Below are 19,153 nucleotides of genomic sequence, written 5' to 3'. Positions count from 1 at the left end.
CGCGACGCTGGCGCTTGCCGACGCTGCTGCCGGGCCAGCTGCAGTGACGCTGTAGGCTGGTAACCGATTTTCATAACAAAAGCCCCGTTTTTACCCATATTTTCACGGTTTTTGCAGCCAATTCTTGGCCGTTTTCAACCAAATTTTCGCATTACTGTCTCAGTATATGTTTCAATGTCCCGTATGAATTTGGCGACATTTGGATCGAAACTGACGGAGCCTTTATACACATAGATAGATAGATAGATACAACATTAGCCTATTTATAGTAAGATTAAACAAGCATGTGATTCTTTAAATTGGCAAAGGTCTGAAATTTGATGATCTGAAAATAAGCACATTTGCAGTGCGTATTACAACTAATCTATATTGTATCCCTTGATTGTTTTTGCTTGTAGGGTGTCAAGGAGAATTCACATAACAAGGAATATGAAAATGAGGTTGGTGTGTTAGTTATATTTTATATTTTAAAACCTAAATTTTAACACAATGACATGAGTCTGCTATGTGCAACATTTTAAAAAGTGCCTGTGTAAGGTATAGCAAGGCCGTATAAAATTATTTTTTTGTTTCTCATCCCCTCCTGCCTCAATTTCTGGGACTTTTCAGATTTTTTTCTTAGATTTTCAAAACATATAAGACTTTGGAATGCTGTAGGAAAACTGTACAGATAAGTTTATGAGAATACAAGGATCACTACTGTCAAGTCTTTTTGTATTACTCTAGGGGGTTTATCCCGCAGAGAATGGCACATAAAAAAAAAAAGAAAAGAAAACAGGCCTCTTTGTTTTCATTGAGCTACTGTTGGAAAAGACTGAAAACTACCAACAATGCTAATTTTACGTCAATTGAAGAAGTAAAAAACAATTTATGAAAATCATCTGGACTAGAACAAAAAAAAAAAAATTCTGTGACCTAACTTGGGTGTTTCCAGCCATTTTGGAAAGTGACCTCATTTGTTGAAAGTTAGACCACTCATTACCCAATGTCAAAATCATGTCACTTGTCCAAACTTCTTCCTGGGTAGCCTTACAAATCCACATTGGGGGACCCCTGATCTGATCTAACCATTTTCAAAGTGACCACAGAGAACAGTCTCAGAATTACCCTGCCCCTGTATACCATGTAAACTTGTCATATTGGTTTGTCATGCATTGGAGACCAAACTAGTGCACCTTTGACATTTATAGGCACAAGGCCACAACATCTTTTGATTTGAGTCTTAAGCTGAATTTATACTAGATCGCTTTTGCAGAAAGTGATTCTCACACATGCTCAGTGTTTACTTCCATTTCCAGAGCATCAAGCCGATCAATCGATTCAAATTGCTGAGGCAATAACGACGTCGCTTTTGCAAGTTGAAGAAATCTCAACTTCTCAGCGATATTGCTTGACACATGAATGCGTCAACCAATCATATACAACCAACTGGATCTATTTTTTTGCTACTTAATTATTGACAGCAACTGATGTTTTAAAAATGTATTTTGTGGCATTTAGAATATTTTAATTGTCGTCTGCAATCGCTAACACCATAATAAGTATAAATGCAATAGCGACAAGCGATGCATCACAAAATTCGGGTATTTCCCATCACTTTCCAAAAGCGCTTCATCGCTTGTGTGTTACAAAGATTTTCCCATAATCCAGAAGTACACTATTTGCCCTCCATGAGTGACACACAAACATGGTGGAGTCGGTTCTCCTTGGATCTAATCTCTTTGCCATTTATAGTCATCCCATATGTGACATGGTATATCGAAAGCAGACACTTTTGGGCAGGATTGTAAATGGAGAATAGCCAAAAATTGGCCCGGGGTGATTTTTTCACAATTTGGGTGTTTTGCAAATTTGTGATGTTAATGGTGTTTAAAATATTGTCTGATAGTTTCAGACCAGAATATAACTGGCATCTTGTATTTTTTCAGACATTTTTCAAGGTCATTCCTACTCTTAACATTGTCAATAATATTTTGAAAGGCCGATATCTCAATTTCCAATTTTATAATGCCATAACTTACAAATTCAATATCTTCGCTTAGGAATGTCTGATTACATTTGGGAAAATGGCGTTGTGGAGCAAAATACCTCTATATTTAACATACGTAAAAACCTCAAAATTGATAACCTGCCCAAAAGTGTCTGTTTTTGACATGACACGTCACATATAATATTTATGTAACATGTTAAATTGTAATGTTTATCCTACAGCTTGAAACAGTGAAAGCTCAATTAGCTAAAGAAAAAACGAGAAACACAGAAGCCAACGAAGAATTATCAGCACTCAGGGCCAGACTAGAGTCTGATGTAAGTAGATGATTTACAGTCATCACCTCATTGGGCTATTCCATTTAAAATCCACATTACCCCTGTGGAAGATTTCGGAAATATCTGCCACAGGGGGAGTATGAATTATAAATGGAATGAACACATTCCAGCTCCATTTGAATTTTGTACACTCTCTGAGTAAGATTTAACCTGAATTTTCCATTGAGGGAGGGTGAATTTCAAACGAAGCTGCTAATGTGTCATTCTATTTGAAATTCATACTCCCCCTAAGATATTTCCAAAATCTTCAACAGGGGTATAATTGAAGACCGAATTAAAAAGACTAGTTTGCGTATGACGTCCTGTCAATCAGACCAAAAATGCCATACTGCGCAGGTCAGCAACCAATCACGGCGCGCCTTTGTCATGACGTCAGACACAAATTCGTCTTTTTAATTCGGTCTTTAATTATAGTGTGGATTTAAAATGGAATAGCCCCTTTAGCTTATAATGTTAATTCACTAGCAATATCATTAAGAGTCCACAACATAAGAATTTGAATGGGTAGTCAAGCCTCAGTTGTTTGGAATGGGTGTATGGGTAACAATCATCAAGATATCAATTTGTATACCATTCAATTGAAAATATTTACTATTGATTATTTTCACTATCTCACGCGATGCTACCTTGGCAACACTGACAAACGTGAGAGTATAGCGAGCACATTGACCACCTTGACTCTCCAATTATAGGTGTAGGTAAAGCCTTGTTGAATGGAACAGTCCATATTTCACCGCATGAAAATATTCTTACCATTGTACTCATAAACATTCAATATTTGTATACTTCCATTTTGTGTTTTCCCCTCCTGTTTTAGGGTGGAATTACAGATGATGATGGAGATGATGCAGACAACGATAGCTGGGGTGACAGTGATGGAGGAGACCTCTTTGACTTACCATGTAAGATTATCTGTGATTTAATTAATCAAAACCAAAAGGGATTGATAAGGTCAGGCAGTTGGTCAGCACGGTGTCTTTTGTAATAGATTGCTTCATGGCATTGGTTGTTTTTGCTAGGATTTGGCTGTTCTATCTCATGCCCTCTGGGACGAAGGGGACGGCTTATTATTGCGCTCAATAGGGGGAATAAAAAAACATGCTATAAAATAACTACCTCTTGATAAAATACTCAGAAAAGTTCGATTTTTTTATCAGGGAAATCAACTTCCAATAATTGCAAAAGAAAAGGCAAATTGGTATTTTCTGTGCTGAGAAAATTGAATGGAACAGAAAAGCCTTGTACAAATCGATAGTGATTTTGCGAGGATGTCCCCTTTGACAGATGTGAGAAATGGGTAAGTGCAATAGATGGAACAACCCCGACCGAGAGAATAGTGAGATGTAGACACAATTGTGTGCAATCATTGCCCCTTTTTTTTGCCTATGAGCAAGAAAATATATCAAAAATGTGTAACGAAGCAGAAAGTCTTAAAGGGAATCTTTCAGAACAAATGTAGCCTCCCTCTGGAATTAATAAAAGTTTTGAAATGTAAAAAAAATGAAATGAAACTTAGCTTAAATTCATTTATTTTTTCAGTTTTAGCCTAGACATAGAAGTTATATCATTCATGAAGCAACCTTTTGGAATGGGGTATTCCAGTTGAAATTTATAACCTCTGTGGAAGAAATTACTTTAATCTCCCACACAGGTGTGTAGAGTGCAATTCACCCATTCAGGTAACCCAAATTGAAATTCACTCTCCCTTTGTAGGAGATTGAAGTCATATCTTCCATAGAGGTGTATGGATTTCAACCAGAATACCCCCAATCCATCTTCACATTGTGTGAAACTGGAGTGGGCACAAGTGAAATAAATCCATTGTTTTCTTTTGTTGACAGCTACTGGTATGTCCCCTGGCAAAGTAAAAGTTCTCAAAAAGAACACCAGCAGGACTAGATCTGCAGGATCAGACAGCAAAATTATTGGCAAGCTAGAAACTCAGGTGGCTGACTTGGAACAGGAGAATGAAGATCTTAAAAGGAGACTAGAGGTAAACAGGGTTGCCAAACCTGCAATTTGGTAGCCCAATTGGGCGACTTTTGAAAAAAAAATTTACAATGGGCAATATCCTGTCCCATAGAAATCAATAGTAAAAAAATGGGGCAACCTTTCAATATTGTCTGCCATGACTTCTGGTAGTTTCCTGGTCCTGGTCCTGAACCAATGGTAAAGAGAATAATCGGGAGACCTTTTAATTGTTTGACCTGCGATTTGGGCTGCAATTTTTTAATAACCTTGGAAGTGAGTTAGGTTAGTGTTTTAATAGCTATACCATGTTTCACTTGCAAGTTTGGTTGTGACATAGGTGCATATTTTGGTTATGTCGAATTGCCAGAATTTACCTTATTCCCCAGAGCGTGTGTACACACATGCAAGGGTGATTTGTTGACACACTTAAAATGCAGCTGTGTAGAGACACTGATGTCACTACCAAACTCCAGACAAGAGGTACTCTGTATACCTTACAGTACAACATTACTGAAGTAATGAGAAAAAATGCAGTTTTGGTGAAGAAAAATGGGGGATCTGGTCATATCCCTTTAAAACAGGCAGTTTTATCCAAATGATGGAAACTGTAAATTCCCACTAATACGAAATCATGAATTATTTTACAGGAAATACACAACATTTGGCACAGATGTAGAGCTTAAATGCTGATTTTAACCACAGTTTTTACCCAGAATGTCATTATACAGAGGATATGACTTGCTGAAGGAAACTTGCTGCAAATATAATTTTCACTATTATATCTTTGTGCTGAACGGGTAGTCATTTTTCAGATTTTCAAAATAGGTTGCTTTGTCAAAACTTGGAATTCACCACTTTTACGCAAGGCTATTCATATCTAACAATATTAAACTTTCCCAGTATAGATCGGTCTTGGACACCCTGTAGAATGCAATGATGAAAACAATTTTCATAAAAAGTCTACAAAATTGCAAAATGTGTGAGCAAAAATGGGATTTTTTTTATCAAGAAGTAGAATTGATATTTAGTATTTACAAGTGAGAGAAGAGGAGAGGGGTAAAGGCTGTCATTGCCCTGCTTGGCTATCCTAGCAACACCACCAAAGTGTAGAGTTAATACATCAATATCTAAACTGAGACCATTTTTCTTCTTTCTTTCTTTTTACCCAATAGTTTGGCAATACAGAAACAATTCCTCTGTCAGAATACGAAGACCTCAGGAAAAGCTCAGAGTCTAGAATCACTAATCTTGAAGAAGAAATAGCCGATTTGAAAGATGAGTTGCAGGAGAGAAATAATAAGATGGTACCTGCAGATGAATATGAACAATTACAGAAGAGTAATAAGAGGGAGTCTCGCATCATGCAGGAACAGCTTGCCATGCTGGCTGATGAAATGGCTAGTACAACAGAAAAGGTAATACTTATTGTTTCTTAATAAGGCTTAACAGTGAGATGTAGGAAATGTACCTGTCTTTTTAATGCTCTAAGACTGCTGTAACTAATATACTTGTATTCAGATTCTCAAACTGAATCTGTGATTGTGTGTTCTTTAGATACATGTATTATTGGAAAGCAAGTTGTGTGTGCACTTGGACCTGGTAGGCCAACCTTTATAGTGTTACTCCTATTTCATACAATGTGGGCAAAATTCAATGGGAGTAACAAGAGTCATACTATGAAGTCTGATAGGCAAGGTCTGCTTGTTCTCTGTTGATAAGGGGCAGTCTTCAGTGAACGGCTCTTTCAGAGCCACCAAAACCTTTAACATCAGCAGATAGGCGAGACCTGCTTGTTCTCTGTTGACAAGAGACAGTCTTCAGTGGACGGCTCTTTCAGAGCCACCAGTAGGCAAGGGGCAGCCTACATGTCTCATTCGTAGGTACTTTGTCATGAAGAAGTCGGAGCTACTCCTGACGAAAGCTTGACAGTTCTGAACTTGTCCGATGTAGAACCTGCTAAAAAACATACCAATTGTTATGAACTCCCGTCATAAAAGCCTATCCTACAATTTACATACTCTGAAGATTGACTTACCTTGATCTGAGGCATTGATATGGGTGGGTCATACTCTCTTGCCATCTGATCCACGATATATGATTGAATTCAGTGATGTCTCAGTTAAGTAGTTTGGGAGCAGTGGGGCAATTTGAAATGTTGCCCGTGTAGGCCTATACCACTAAATTGTATTATGGAAGCCAGAAACTCTTTTTTTTTTTTTTTTTTTCAACGCAAATAATTTTAACAACATCAACATCAAGGAAACCAAATTCATCAAGATACATCCTAGTTTGGTAGAGGGGTACAAGAAGTGGCACATATCAAACTTGAGGAGAAGCAGGCTCAACAGGGATGGAGGGCATTTCTACATGCCAGCCATGTACATCTCTCTTTGAGTCGTGTAGAACCTTTTGGTGCTATTGTCTCAGGAGGTGCCTCTCAAACATGCTCCCAACATGATTTGAAAGTTCCCTACAGTTCATGGGCAGAGTGCATGACCATCATAAGTGCAATGCAATGTAATAATAGCTGCCTTATGTAAAACACCTTTACTGTAAATTGTTGTTGTTTTGTATTAATTTCCTGATAACCACTAAGCTAACCTAAGATATAGGGTTGTTGTCAAGTAGAATTTTCATTGTCAACAATCGTCAAATCTCAAGATCCGACATCGGCAAGTTGTCGACAAAGCAATACATCAATAAAGTCCAAATATTAAGTTCAGAGACCACATTATGCATCATTTATTTACATCAAAATGTGTTATTAATTAAAAGCAATTGGCAGCTATTACATTCTACTGCACTTAGATTGGTTTTATACCTGTGTGAATCAGAAAATTGTCTAATCACAAATAATTGTACATAGTGTATTTTTTTTTATTCATACCCAGCTTGCACATGTCACAGATAATAATGATCGATTGAAAAGAAGCATGTCCATGAATAGTAGCCAGCAGTTGAAGGATTTGTTACGAGAAAAATCCGAACTAGAAGGAGCCATCAATAAATACACAGTAAGCATGGCTGATCAGTCAGAGGAGACTCAAAGACTCCACAAAAAATGCCAGCAGACGGTGGCGGAGAAAAAGCAGCTGCAAGATCAACTCACTCAGCAAAGTGAAGTGATACAAACAAAAACGCAGGAATATGAAACTCTCGAAAAGGAATGTGTGAGGTTACAAAATATGATAAGTAAACAATCTAAAGCTATCGCTACTCAGAACGATAAAGCGCGGAAAAATAAACAGACTCTTGTGGACTTGATGAGCGAAAAAGAGACGCTAGCTGAAGAATTGCACAGGCTGAAGAGAGATGATCATGGGAATGGAGATGAGGGGAGTGTAAGTAAAGCCAAGTACGATGAAGTGATGGAGGAGAATAGGACTTTAAAAGAGACAGTTTCGTCTCAGGAAGGTACCTTGCAAGGTAGCCAAGGAGACCGAGACAGGTTGGATTTCTTGACGAAAGAAAATTGGAGATTACAGGGTGCTCTTAGGCGACAAGAAGATGCAATGTCAAAGAAACACGCCGAACTGAAACGATATAAAAAACTTGCGCAAGCTCAGGGAGATAAAGATGTGGAAGAATTTTCAACATATGTAGAAGAATTAGACGCTGAAAATTTGAAGCTTCAAGAAGAGCTTGATCAGTGTAAAATTGAGTTACGAGGGAGGGACGAGGATGCGAAGAAATTTGCCGAACTCAAAAGTGAAAATGAGCGATTACGAGAGGACGCTAGACCCAAAGGGATAGCAGATACAACTGCAGATAAAAAGAGGTATAAGACGGTTCTTGAGGAGAATGCAAAGTTGAAAGATGAACTGAAGAAACAGAAAGAGGCTACTAGCCATGTGAATGGAATGCCAGAGAAAGATGAGAAGAGGTTACAGAAGGAAGTAGATGATCTCAATGGGAAGCTTATGGAAACTGTCAGGGTGTACAGAGCTCATCTGTTATGTGCTGTGCAGGTAGGTTGCAAATTTGAGAATTTTTAATCATATATTTAAGATTTATGTGAAAAATAATGGGCTATTCCATTTAAAATCCAGGCACCCCCATGTAAAACATGACCTTATTAATCTCTGATGCAGGGAGTGTGAATTTCAAATGAGTCAGCCATTCAAAGAACCCAAAATAACACTCCCTGTGTGGAAGATTAAGGGCATGTCTTCCATAGGGGGTATATGGATTTCAACCAGAATAGCCCAGCACAAAGTGGATCAGGGTAGGTAGTTGATTAACTCATCTTACACTCCCTTAACCTGGTTTAATTCCCATAAAGTACATGAAGTGTTAAATACCTCAGGGGGAGTTACTTGGGATATCATTTGGTATGAATGCTCATCACAAAAAAATATCCAAAAGGGTCAATTTTGACCTGCTGGCATTGACGACGTCTTAGTAGGAAAAGGGGTACTTTTAAGGGTAATCTCTGATGTTTAGAATTGTAATTTCAACCAGTCTTCGACGTTAAGGGTCACTTATTCACAGAGTGTTCGTCATAAGGTGGATTCATAACCTCCGCGTATCACGCCATATGTGTGTCCCAATCAAATTGGTCGTTAGATGATTTACGCACACCGCTGGTAATACCGCGCGGAGGCTATTGATATCCATCAATGACCTCCGCGTATGCTTACGCGGTACAATGACTTCCGCGTAGTGCGCATCTGTTGCGCCGAACACTTCACGCGCACGCGCAACTACCATATTTGCACATAGCGTGTTGCGCAGTGCTGTAATTGGTAAGTCCGTTTTAGCCTGTTCGACTTTTTGAAGGGCGAAATATACGTTTTGATAAAAATTGTTTATTTCAACAAATTTCAGAGAATAAAATCTTGAGATTTGGTTGAGTGATGAGTTAAAAATGACGGTTATGAATTCGGTTAATAACTTTGCATCAGTTATATGTCGGGCATTGTGAAAAATCTAAACATTTTGCTTTGGACCTTGGAATATCCCGAGGGGCGCATTCCTCGGTTCCAAAGGCAAAATGTTTAGATTTTTCACAATGCCCTCCAAATAACTAATGCGCAGTTATTAACCTATAAATAGAATGGTTCTAGAGATGGTACTTGGGTACAAAGTACTAAACCAAAAGAAAGAAAATGAATGAATGTAGTTCCAGTGTATTCTCTTTATTAGTGCTCATATTAAGTGAGAAAATCATCATTACACATTACGCTATTTAGGGGTCCGTTTTAGTGTCTTCCACCAATTAGGGGTAACATTTCTAATATCTTACGCCAACTAGGGGTGAAATTTGCTACCCCTGAATACGGGGTCAAATCTTGAGATGTTGTGACAAGCATGGGTACCACTTTATTATTCGAGTGAGCCCCCCCCCCCCCCATGAAATCATTGTCCTTTCTCTTCGTTATTGCAGTCTTTGTTGTATTGTAGTAGGGATGACCAATGAACCATCAACTTGATTAGAACACTCCCATAGACATGCAGGGAGCTCAACTGTGCACTGCTTGCACAGACATTTCTAAATTGAGCTCATTCTTTTATTTTCATAATTTTTCTGTAAAAATTGGGGATGTTAATGCCAATTATGTTTTGTAACTATCTTGCAAATTACAGCAACATAACTTATTTCATTTTCCTGTAAGTGCGAGTCAAAATTGGTCCATCGCCACAGTGCGCGTAATTGCCAGTGGCTGAGTTCAGCACTGCTCAAGAATGGCACAAAATATTCATGTCAATAAGATCAGGTGAACAACGTGGCCTACTGAGCTGTAATTTGGCAGAGTTGCCAGTAATACCTCTATCATACCCTCTGTAAAAAGGAAAAAAATTGAACAAGTAGATCTCGAGTTACAAATTAAATCACCAGCTTCCCTTTGGAATTTCTATACTCCTTTCGAATCATGCTAAGAAGACACCTTTCTAAACATAAATGTGAAGTTTCGTGCTCATTCGATGTATTGTTCACCTGATTTCAACCCTAAACGTTTTCTTATATTTAGGCCTATAACATCTACAACTTGCTGCTGGCTATACCTTGTTTAGGACTTTCAAAAGAAGTACCTGAATGTGCAACCATAACTGTTTCAAAATAGCCCGCTAAAAGTCATGCAGCTAACTTCGAGGTCATGCATTGAATTGTATTGAAAAGGAATACTACGGGAACCAGCACCTTTTGTTAGAAGTCACACATGAGCATGATTGTGGATAACCTATTCAAAGTATGCTCTATTGTTGTGAATGAGTCAATGACCTTCAATGACACTTAAGATTTTCTTTGCATACACCTACTAATTGGTTATATTAAACCCAATAATTAACATTGACATTTTTGGTTGTGAAAAAAAAAGTTCACCTGTACTTAGTGCAATTTTGATTTTGTGCCATATCGGCCATCTTGGATGATTTTTGCCAAATGTTCTCTAAATGCATGATTTCAATGCCTCGGTTTGAAAAAATAATTTATGCCATTGACTAGTAAAGTGCCATTTCATAAGAAACCCTTTGATACTTTCACAATATGTTGTTTCATGTTTGCATATATGTTAAAATAAAGAAATATATAAAGGTAAATATATGCTTATGCCAATTTTGCTCCCAATTGCTATTTTTGGACCTTGTCATTTCATTTCGTTCCAATGACCGGTCAGAATGGGAAACTTTGAAAATTCATAATTCAAAAGTTTTTGACCGATTTTGACCATTTAACCACCAAAATACTTCTATTGATGAGTTCTATCCAGAAAACGATCTTTTGTAGCAATAGGGGCAACATGAAATTTTGATGGTTATCCCTAATTGTAGCAATGATAGTCATTTGTTACATAAATGTACTTCTCAATCAGGCCAGAAAAAATCATTTTCTAAAGAAGAGTAAGCCAAATTTCCTACCATTTCTTATGTATTCCTTTAATTGGGAAAGCAAAATGGCGGTGTGTAATTAGTGGTTGTCATTATTTTCTCCACTCCCTTATTCAGAGATGCCACTTGATGTTGTCCAAACTAGTGCACCTGCGGCTGTGAGAGCCCGGATGCTGTGAGAGCACTGGCATGATAGCGATACTGTTTGACCCCAGATGACCTTTGACCTCGGTGTATTTTTTTTCATGCTCCCCTCATATGAAGGATTCCACCTATCAAATTTAGCCCCTACATGACCTCTGACCTCAATTTTGTTTTTGCGCATATATTCCCCTCGTATCAAGGATTCCACTCACCAAGTTTGAGCCCGAAAGGACAAAGTTTGAAATCCACGACCTTTGACCTTTAACCTCGGATGACATCCATATGTTTTTCATGCTCCCCTCCATACGAAGGTTTCTACCCACCATGTTTGAGCCCGATAGGACAAAGTTTGAAATGCATGACCTTTGACCTCAAATGACCTCCATATAACGTTTTGCATGCTCCCCTCATACAAAGGATTCCACCCACCAAGTTTGAGCCCGATCGGACAAAGTTTGAAATTTGACCCCTCCGTAATGACCTTTGACCTCGATTTTATTTCGGGCATACATTTCCCTCGTATCAAGGATCCCAGCCACAAGTTTGGGCCCGATCGGACAAAGTTTGAAATTTTGACCTTTGACCTTGACCTACGATGACCTTCAAAACTACACGGTCAACATGCTTTTCCCAATACCTATCTATATCCGAAATTTCAGCGCGATGCGTTAAAGCACGGCGCAACGCATAGCCGGACAGACAGACAGACAACAGACAGAGACCGCTTATTATTTTAGTATAGTAGATTTCATCCTGAAAAACACCAAATCCTGAAAATGCACTTTTCCCTATCCTTTTGCACAGGAAGGATAGAGCAAAAATTTCTGAAATTGTTCAATTTTCTTCAAAATTTCTAAAATCAAGAAATTTCCTGAAAAGTGGCATCTGTGCTTGTTATCCGCCTTTTATATTGAAATCGAAAAGTTTTCACAACGTCGATTTATTCCTAATGATTCTAAGATTAAGAGAAAAAATAATCATAACATTGAACATGCATGTAACCTGTTATTATCTGTTAGTAAACCTCTTCCAATATTTTGTTTTTCAGGGTAACTTGGATCCCGAAGTAAAGATGGCTTTGATGGAGATCGTCAAACTGCGTAACAATGGTCACTCAGTGGCTTGAATACAGTACCAATTACGATATATGCAAGTTTGGAAGGATTAAGGTATTCTTAAAAAACAAAGTTTAGCAATAGTAACAGTATTGTGTGTGCCACAACTCCTTTTTCCATGTGTTTAGGCTAAACAAAAAAAACTTATGTCCCAAAGCCCATGGCAGTTTCACAAATGAATGCGGAATGTCTTTTTTTTTTTTTTAATAGATTTTTAAAACTTAATTTTGAATTAAAATGTCATTTTCAAGTGCAAAAAAACACAGAATAAAATTGTGGTTGATTTACACATTGCATGAATTGTTTTATACCTAACAATGAGAGTATTGATTAAAGAAAATTTTCTTCCAATTATGTCTCAGAATTTCATCATTTTACGGCAACAAAAATGAATTTGCCATTTCAGCTGACATGGACGCGTTATGAAAAATTAATGCACACAGCGACTTTGAGACAGGTTTTTTTGTTTGGCCTTAGTGAAATTTAAACCAATTGACAAAGTAAATTGTTGCTTGCTCACCTGAGAGCTATCACTATGTGACACTATTGCTTGGTCTCTATGTGTGGATTGGTGAATGATGATACTTGTGTCAGAGGTCATCATACAGTGAATAGAGGTCACTGGTCTTTAGACTCTTTGACTCTATAGACTCTTTTCCAGATGGTGATATTTTCAGAGATTACTGAAATGGTGACACCAAAGACATGGCATTCAGTCGTGACTATTTCAGTTGAAATTCATACACGTAAAACTTTCATAATCTTCATCTTCCACATAGAGAAATCTACATCCCCTGTGCGGGACATTAAGGCCAATCCATAGGTGATGTATGGATTACACCTGGAATACCACACTGTGATTATAACAGTACTATATGTACCCCATCACCTTTATTCAGTTTACGCTGAAATTGTACTGCAGTCGCTATAGCAACAACTGGCGGATGACCAATGAGCTTTTATAACAGAAAGTTTGATATACTTAACTGATTTATATATAATATGTCTTGTACATCGATAAGAAGGTAAGATTAGCATTACTTGGTTCAATCAAGTATGTATTCAGACCAAAATAAAGAATGTTTGCTTGTCCATAGGCACTTTAACCCTAATGCCCCAGGGGCTTTTTTGGTGATGGGAAGGGAAAGAAGGAAGGAATAAAGAGAGAAAACAAAGAAAGAAGTTGTTTGCTCTGGGTGGGATTCGAACCCGAGACCCCTCGCATGCCAAGCACTTGGTCTGCAACACTTTGCCACAGGTCTTGGGCTTCGCTGGCTATATATCACTTAAGGTGATTGCGTCATCACACCACGTGAGATGCACGCACGAACAGCGCATATATCAAGTAGTATTTTGTAGTACCTGGGAGTGTTAGGGCCAAGTGATAGATTGGTCAGTCGCAAATTTGTTTTCCTTTTACTTGAAAACTACAGTGTCTATGACAGTCTTGCTGGTATTCAGTTTAATGTAGAAGAAAGAACACTCTCAGACTAAATAAAGTAAATTAATACACATAATAAAGGCATACTACACATGTTCAATAGTGGCAATGGCCACATTGAACTTTTTTGATTTATAAAATTGTAATGTCAAAACACTAAGTTTTGCCAGGTGATTTTTAAGATGCAGAAAATATTTTTAGCATCTTGTCCGACGATTTTTGTTTCAAATCATTTGTAATTTTCAAAGATAATATTTGAAAAAAGTTTTTCTGTAAAAAAATTTCTTCAGTTGGAACATTTGGGACTGTTGGTCGTACAAGGAAAAGCAAACCTTTTTTTTTGGCTTCACATTGCTTCAGTTGTTCAGATACATTCTGCTTATTAACATAATTTATGTACATCTAGAAAAACAGGATGCCAGGGTACCATCTCTTTGTTTTAAAGAACTTCCATTGCATGAAGTAAAGTGAAACAGACACAGGCTGACAAACAAAAATAAAACAAGCAACAGTGTTTAAATCTCAATTGACCATTTCGGTTAATCCAATAAGCCTTTGCGGCTACACCTGAGATATGGTCATTTGACGTCAAGCCGATCTGCGCTGATGCACACATCATTTATCAAACATCGTTACTGCGAATTTCAAGTCATAAATATATTTCATAAATGTATACCATTAGACACAAGAGTTGCTATGTTTGCCGTTTCAGCTGAATTGTAAATCTAATCTAAGACTACCATTGGGCGAATCCAGTTAAAATCCATACACCACTATGGAAGACATGACATTAAGCTTCCACACAGGGAGTGTAAATTTCAAATGGGGTTACCTGAATGGATGACTCCATTTGAGATCTATACCCCCTGTGTGGGAGATTAAGGTTGTGTCTTCCACAGGGGGTGTATGGATTTCAACTGGAATTGCCCAACCTTTGGTACAGAGCAATAATGGTAATTAGTCAATTTTCAAAGTTTTTGCTGTGAGTGAATCGGATTGTGTCACAAATTATTTCAGTGCGGATTAAATGGATTTTAATACTTCTTCCTCAAACCAGACAAACAGTAAAAAGATAACATTTACCTCATTCTTATTTTGTAGGTGGCCTCTGGTTCACTTCAAGTTCGGTAGTGATGTACGCGCTGAGTATACACACACTCGTACAGGGTCGGTTTGTCAGCACGCTTGCAGCATAACCGCGAAAAAGCATTGACGTCACTATCGGAACTTGAGGTGAATCAAATTATATATATTTCTTCCATGCAGGAAAAATTATCTAAAATTCATCTAAAATTATTGCTAGTAGTATTTGTCATGAGTGCAGGTCATTATGTGTAATGCTGTTTGGTAGATTTTTTATTACAAAACATTATTTTTGTAAAATACATTTTCAAAAGTCACAAGGTGTGGTAAGAGAATATTCCAAGCCATTTCGACAACATACTTATAGTAGGTCAGCTATCTACTGCCACCGTACACCCCTAGCGGGATCCTCCGACTTGGTCAGGGTGACATGCCATATGGCCTGGTAAACAAGAAAAATGATGTACAAAGCAAAAATTTTGGGATGCATAGATTTGCAGTGACGTCATTTTGATGACGCCATCAAATTTTGAGAAAAATGTGTCAAATGTACCGAAATATTTTTTTTGCCTGATAACATAGCAAATGTACTCATCTTTGCATTTATTGGTATTAGAAATAAAAATATTGTTTTCACAAATGTGTTCTGAGTGTGCCACTTTCTCTTTCTTCATTGACTTGTGTACAAAAGTCTAAATTAAAACGTGATTTTCTCGATTCGCGATTTTTTGTTGTTTTTGGACACAGAAAAGTTGTCTATTTTCTCTGACGCAGATACTTTTCAGTAAATTATTCAATCATTTTAGCTAAGTTTACAAACATTGGGATGTATTAACCAAGAAAATGTCTGATTTGTTTTTAAAAAAATACATAAAGGGTTCCTTTCGGGCGAAAAATGATGACGTCATCAAATTTGGCCAATAAGGGAAAAATTACCAAATTCAGTTTCTCACCAGAATATGTAGATATTATAAGAATCTTTCGTTTTAACATCATTCGAGTCATAAATGCAGTTTATAAAAGATATGCAAGCTTAAATATAATTAATTTTACATAGATCTGTATACAAAAATTGAATTTGAAATGCATATTTCTCGAATTCTTATTTTTCATCCCTAGAACCACTGCTAACCCAGTTTTCCTTTTCCGCTTATGCACATATCAAATGCAACCCCGGCCCCTGGGGACCCGGGGGTGGTCCGGGACTTGACATCATGTGACCCGGGATTTGACTCAAAGTGTGTCCCGGGGGGAGCCGGGTGTTGGCCGGGACTGGTATAAGAATTGACGTCGGCCAAAACCCCGGGAAATTGGGCTGGGACTTTACCCGAGGAGGGCCGGGATTATGTCGTAACTTACCCGGGGTTTTCCAACAAGTAAAATGGGCCGTAAACATGGCCGTGGTTTGCTAGTAAAGGATGCTCGCATTTATAGGCCGGGGAATCCTATCACTTGGCCGTACTTGACCCTTGGATGTATATTAATAATCAACTGAGTCGCCACATTAATAATGTTACTGTTCATATAAATCCATTCCAAAACGAAATCTTGGCTGTTGTTTCCAAATTTTGCAGTAGGCCATGTATCTGCTATTTTACCGGTGCTCTAAAGTTAGCATGTTTATCTAGACCACACTGGCTTCTTGACATGCACGTGCAAACGAGAGCCTGCTATACGCTTATTTATGCCAAATCTATTGGTTGTTTATTTTTTTACGTTATTTTTTAAAAGTATTAACCACCCGCCGAGAGTAAAGTTAAATATTATTAGGCCTACACTCAAAAACAAAACTGACCGTGATAATAAAAGTATCCATGATACTTTTGTGACATCTGCGATCGACTGCTACATGGCCATAATACGTAATAGAAGACTATACATGCACTATAGGTAGTGTACATGTTCTTTAAAAAATAATTATAGGCGTATGATATAAAAATTGAATTCAATGTCTTGTGTTAATATACAGATTTTCAAAACTATAATATATTTTCATGTTGGAGCGTTTAACAATATTATTAATCACAAATCGTTGAAAGGGTGTTTTAAATAATATGCACGTTAGAGCCCGTGCGTTGATACTCAAACAGTATAAAGCAAATAGGCCTCACACCTAATAGAAAGGAAAGGAAAGAATTACGCTGCTCTACGCTAGTGACGAGAATCTAGGTAGCCTAATTTCGTTTATCGTTTTCAGATGTTCCGTAACAAGGTGAGTAACTGATGTACTTGCAATGGAACACACATGTACTAGGCATATATTTTAAGCGTTTGAATTCACCAGCATGTCCAGAACTCGGCAGTCCATTGGAGACATACCTGCATGCCGAATATTGAACCCGCATGACAAGATTGCCGCGATTTTAAAACCATATTAAGATCCAGGCCTATATCCGATGCTCAGGGCCGGGAACTTGGGCCGAGGAATACCCGGGTTTGCATCGGTTTGCATCGATATTCGCCCGGGGCCGGGAGTGGCTGAGAGTTTTGCCCGGTGGGTCCGGGACTGGCCAGGTGTTTACCGGGACTTGAACTTTTAAACCCCAAATCCACGGCCCACGACCCGGCCATCCCCGGGTCCCCAGGGGCCGGGGTTGCATTTGATATGTGCATTAGTCCTATAGACTGGAAGAGGCCCTTAAAATCAAGCACAGAGTGTTTAAGATGTGAATGGACACGTTCAGGTATTGGAGAGGGGCACAGTTTGGTACAGGAGCATTGATGACGTCACCCGCTTACCTCACATATTAAGCTCCAAGCTCCACTTCATCTACATACCTTATTACCGTAATATTATTTCTTTCTTGCGCGATCGATCTCTCCCCAGGCTCTTTTATCCTGAATTTTATCTCATTTCTTGAAATCGTCTCATATTCGCAATAAAATTAGATACATATGACCCTTACAGCTTTCCGTATATTCAAAGACTGCCCGCTTCAGTGCGATAATCTCTGGACATGTATGTAGACCTGGGCAAAATATATAGTGAATTCATCAAAATGTGTGTACTGACCGACATTAATAACGTAACCTGTTTCATAGAAAATGATTAAAAACACCACGCCTGCTTTATATATGAAGTAGCATTTATTATATGAAGGATGTTTATAGGGGTTGAATTAAGTAAAAACTAATTAATGCTTATAAGAGCACAAATTGATGGAGTTGATCATCGTGATGAAGGCCAGCGATTGCGCCCATCATTTTGTGCCAAGAAAACTTCTTCGAATGAAGAATTATACATGCTGGAAGGTGCGAGTTGGGGAGAAGAGTTTGGGTCCTGGACTGGAATTTTGGATTGAAGATCTTTGCTATTCTCTGGTAGGAAGACAGGTAAGCATAAGCACAGTATTTGTGGATTATAAATTCGTTTACAAGAGATAATATTCTTAAACCCTATTTGCGTAAATCGATACACAGTGTGCATGTGCTAATATAAGTAATACAAGTTCCCCTAGCGGTCTGTTAGCTATAAACATGACCATTTGCAGTTGAAATATCGTGTTATGAGTGATTAATCACACAGGAGACGTAGCAATGATGACCAGAATAAGCGGGAATGATCTTTTTGTCTGTGAGGCGCAGATGCCGGAAGAAATATCTTAAGAAAGATACAGAGTACAGAACGAGACGAAGTGCTGAAGAATCTTCTGAGCAAAATGAACTGATGGATGCCCACAGGACGGCATTTTCTGCTGTTTGTATGCCCAAGCATGTTCTAATCTGCATGACGTTGAGACATCTATTCAGAAGTGCCCAACTTATCACTATGTTGAATAGATTATGTCATTCCGAGAATTATGATTATTGGAAACGGCTATTGCAGAGGCGTTAGAACAGTCATCATCTTTGGTGTCCGACCAGATTGTAAGAAACCCAGAATGCACATCCCTATTTCATTCAGATTTTGACAACTTTGACCAAAACCTAAATTCCTTATCAGGAAAAGCGTCAATACACACAGCGCATGGTATCATGCTTCAAGAAGTTGCAGACGTTGATAGTTCTGGTGGAACACGTCTAGAAGCATCAATTATTCCCAAGACCGGTGCCCGGTCGATGAATGCATACAGCCTTCTGAATCTCTTCCCGCATGTTATGTAACACGCCGAAAGAGCCCGAGTTATGAAGTGGAGCAATGGGAGTACCCAAACGGTAAAGATGCAATGATGTCAGCAATGATGGAAAATGAAGTTTGGATGCTGCTAAGGCCATTGAATGGGAAAGCTGGACAAGATCA

General features: G+C 38.2%; 1 protein-coding gene across 2 annotated transcripts in view; it reads left to right on the top strand.

Moving 5' to 3' along the window:
- LOC140171656 (uncharacterized) overlaps positions 1-13,909 on the top strand; it is a 55,565-nt gene extending 41,656 nt beyond the window's left edge. For both annotated transcript variants that reach the window (XM_072194950.1, XM_072194949.1), the window contains 7 exons: positions 399-440; positions 2,212-2,307; positions 3,146-3,230; positions 4,170-4,321; positions 5,472-5,714; positions 7,191-8,267; positions 12,323-13,909. In XM_072194950.1, the coding sequence (XP_072051051.1) occupies positions 399-440; positions 2,212-2,307; positions 3,146-3,230; positions 4,170-4,321; positions 5,472-5,714; positions 7,191-8,267; positions 12,323-12,400 (1,773 nt within the window). In that variant the 3' untranslated portion in view covers positions 12,401-13,909. The remainder of the gene's footprint in view (positions 1-398; positions 441-2,211; positions 2,308-3,145; positions 3,231-4,169; positions 4,322-5,471; positions 5,715-7,190; positions 8,268-12,322) is intronic.
- Positions 13,910-19,153: the final 5,244 nt, after the last annotated feature.

The sequence above is a fragment of the Amphiura filiformis genome, chromosome 15, assembly GCF_039555335.1.
Source record: "Amphiura filiformis chromosome 15, Afil_fr2py, whole genome shotgun sequence".
NCBI lineage: Eukaryota > Metazoa > Echinodermata > Ophiuroidea > Amphilepidida > Amphiuridae > Amphiura > Amphiura filiformis.
The sequence above is the reverse complement of the archived record's forward strand: the minus strand, read 5'-3'. Positions and strand labels throughout refer to the sequence as shown.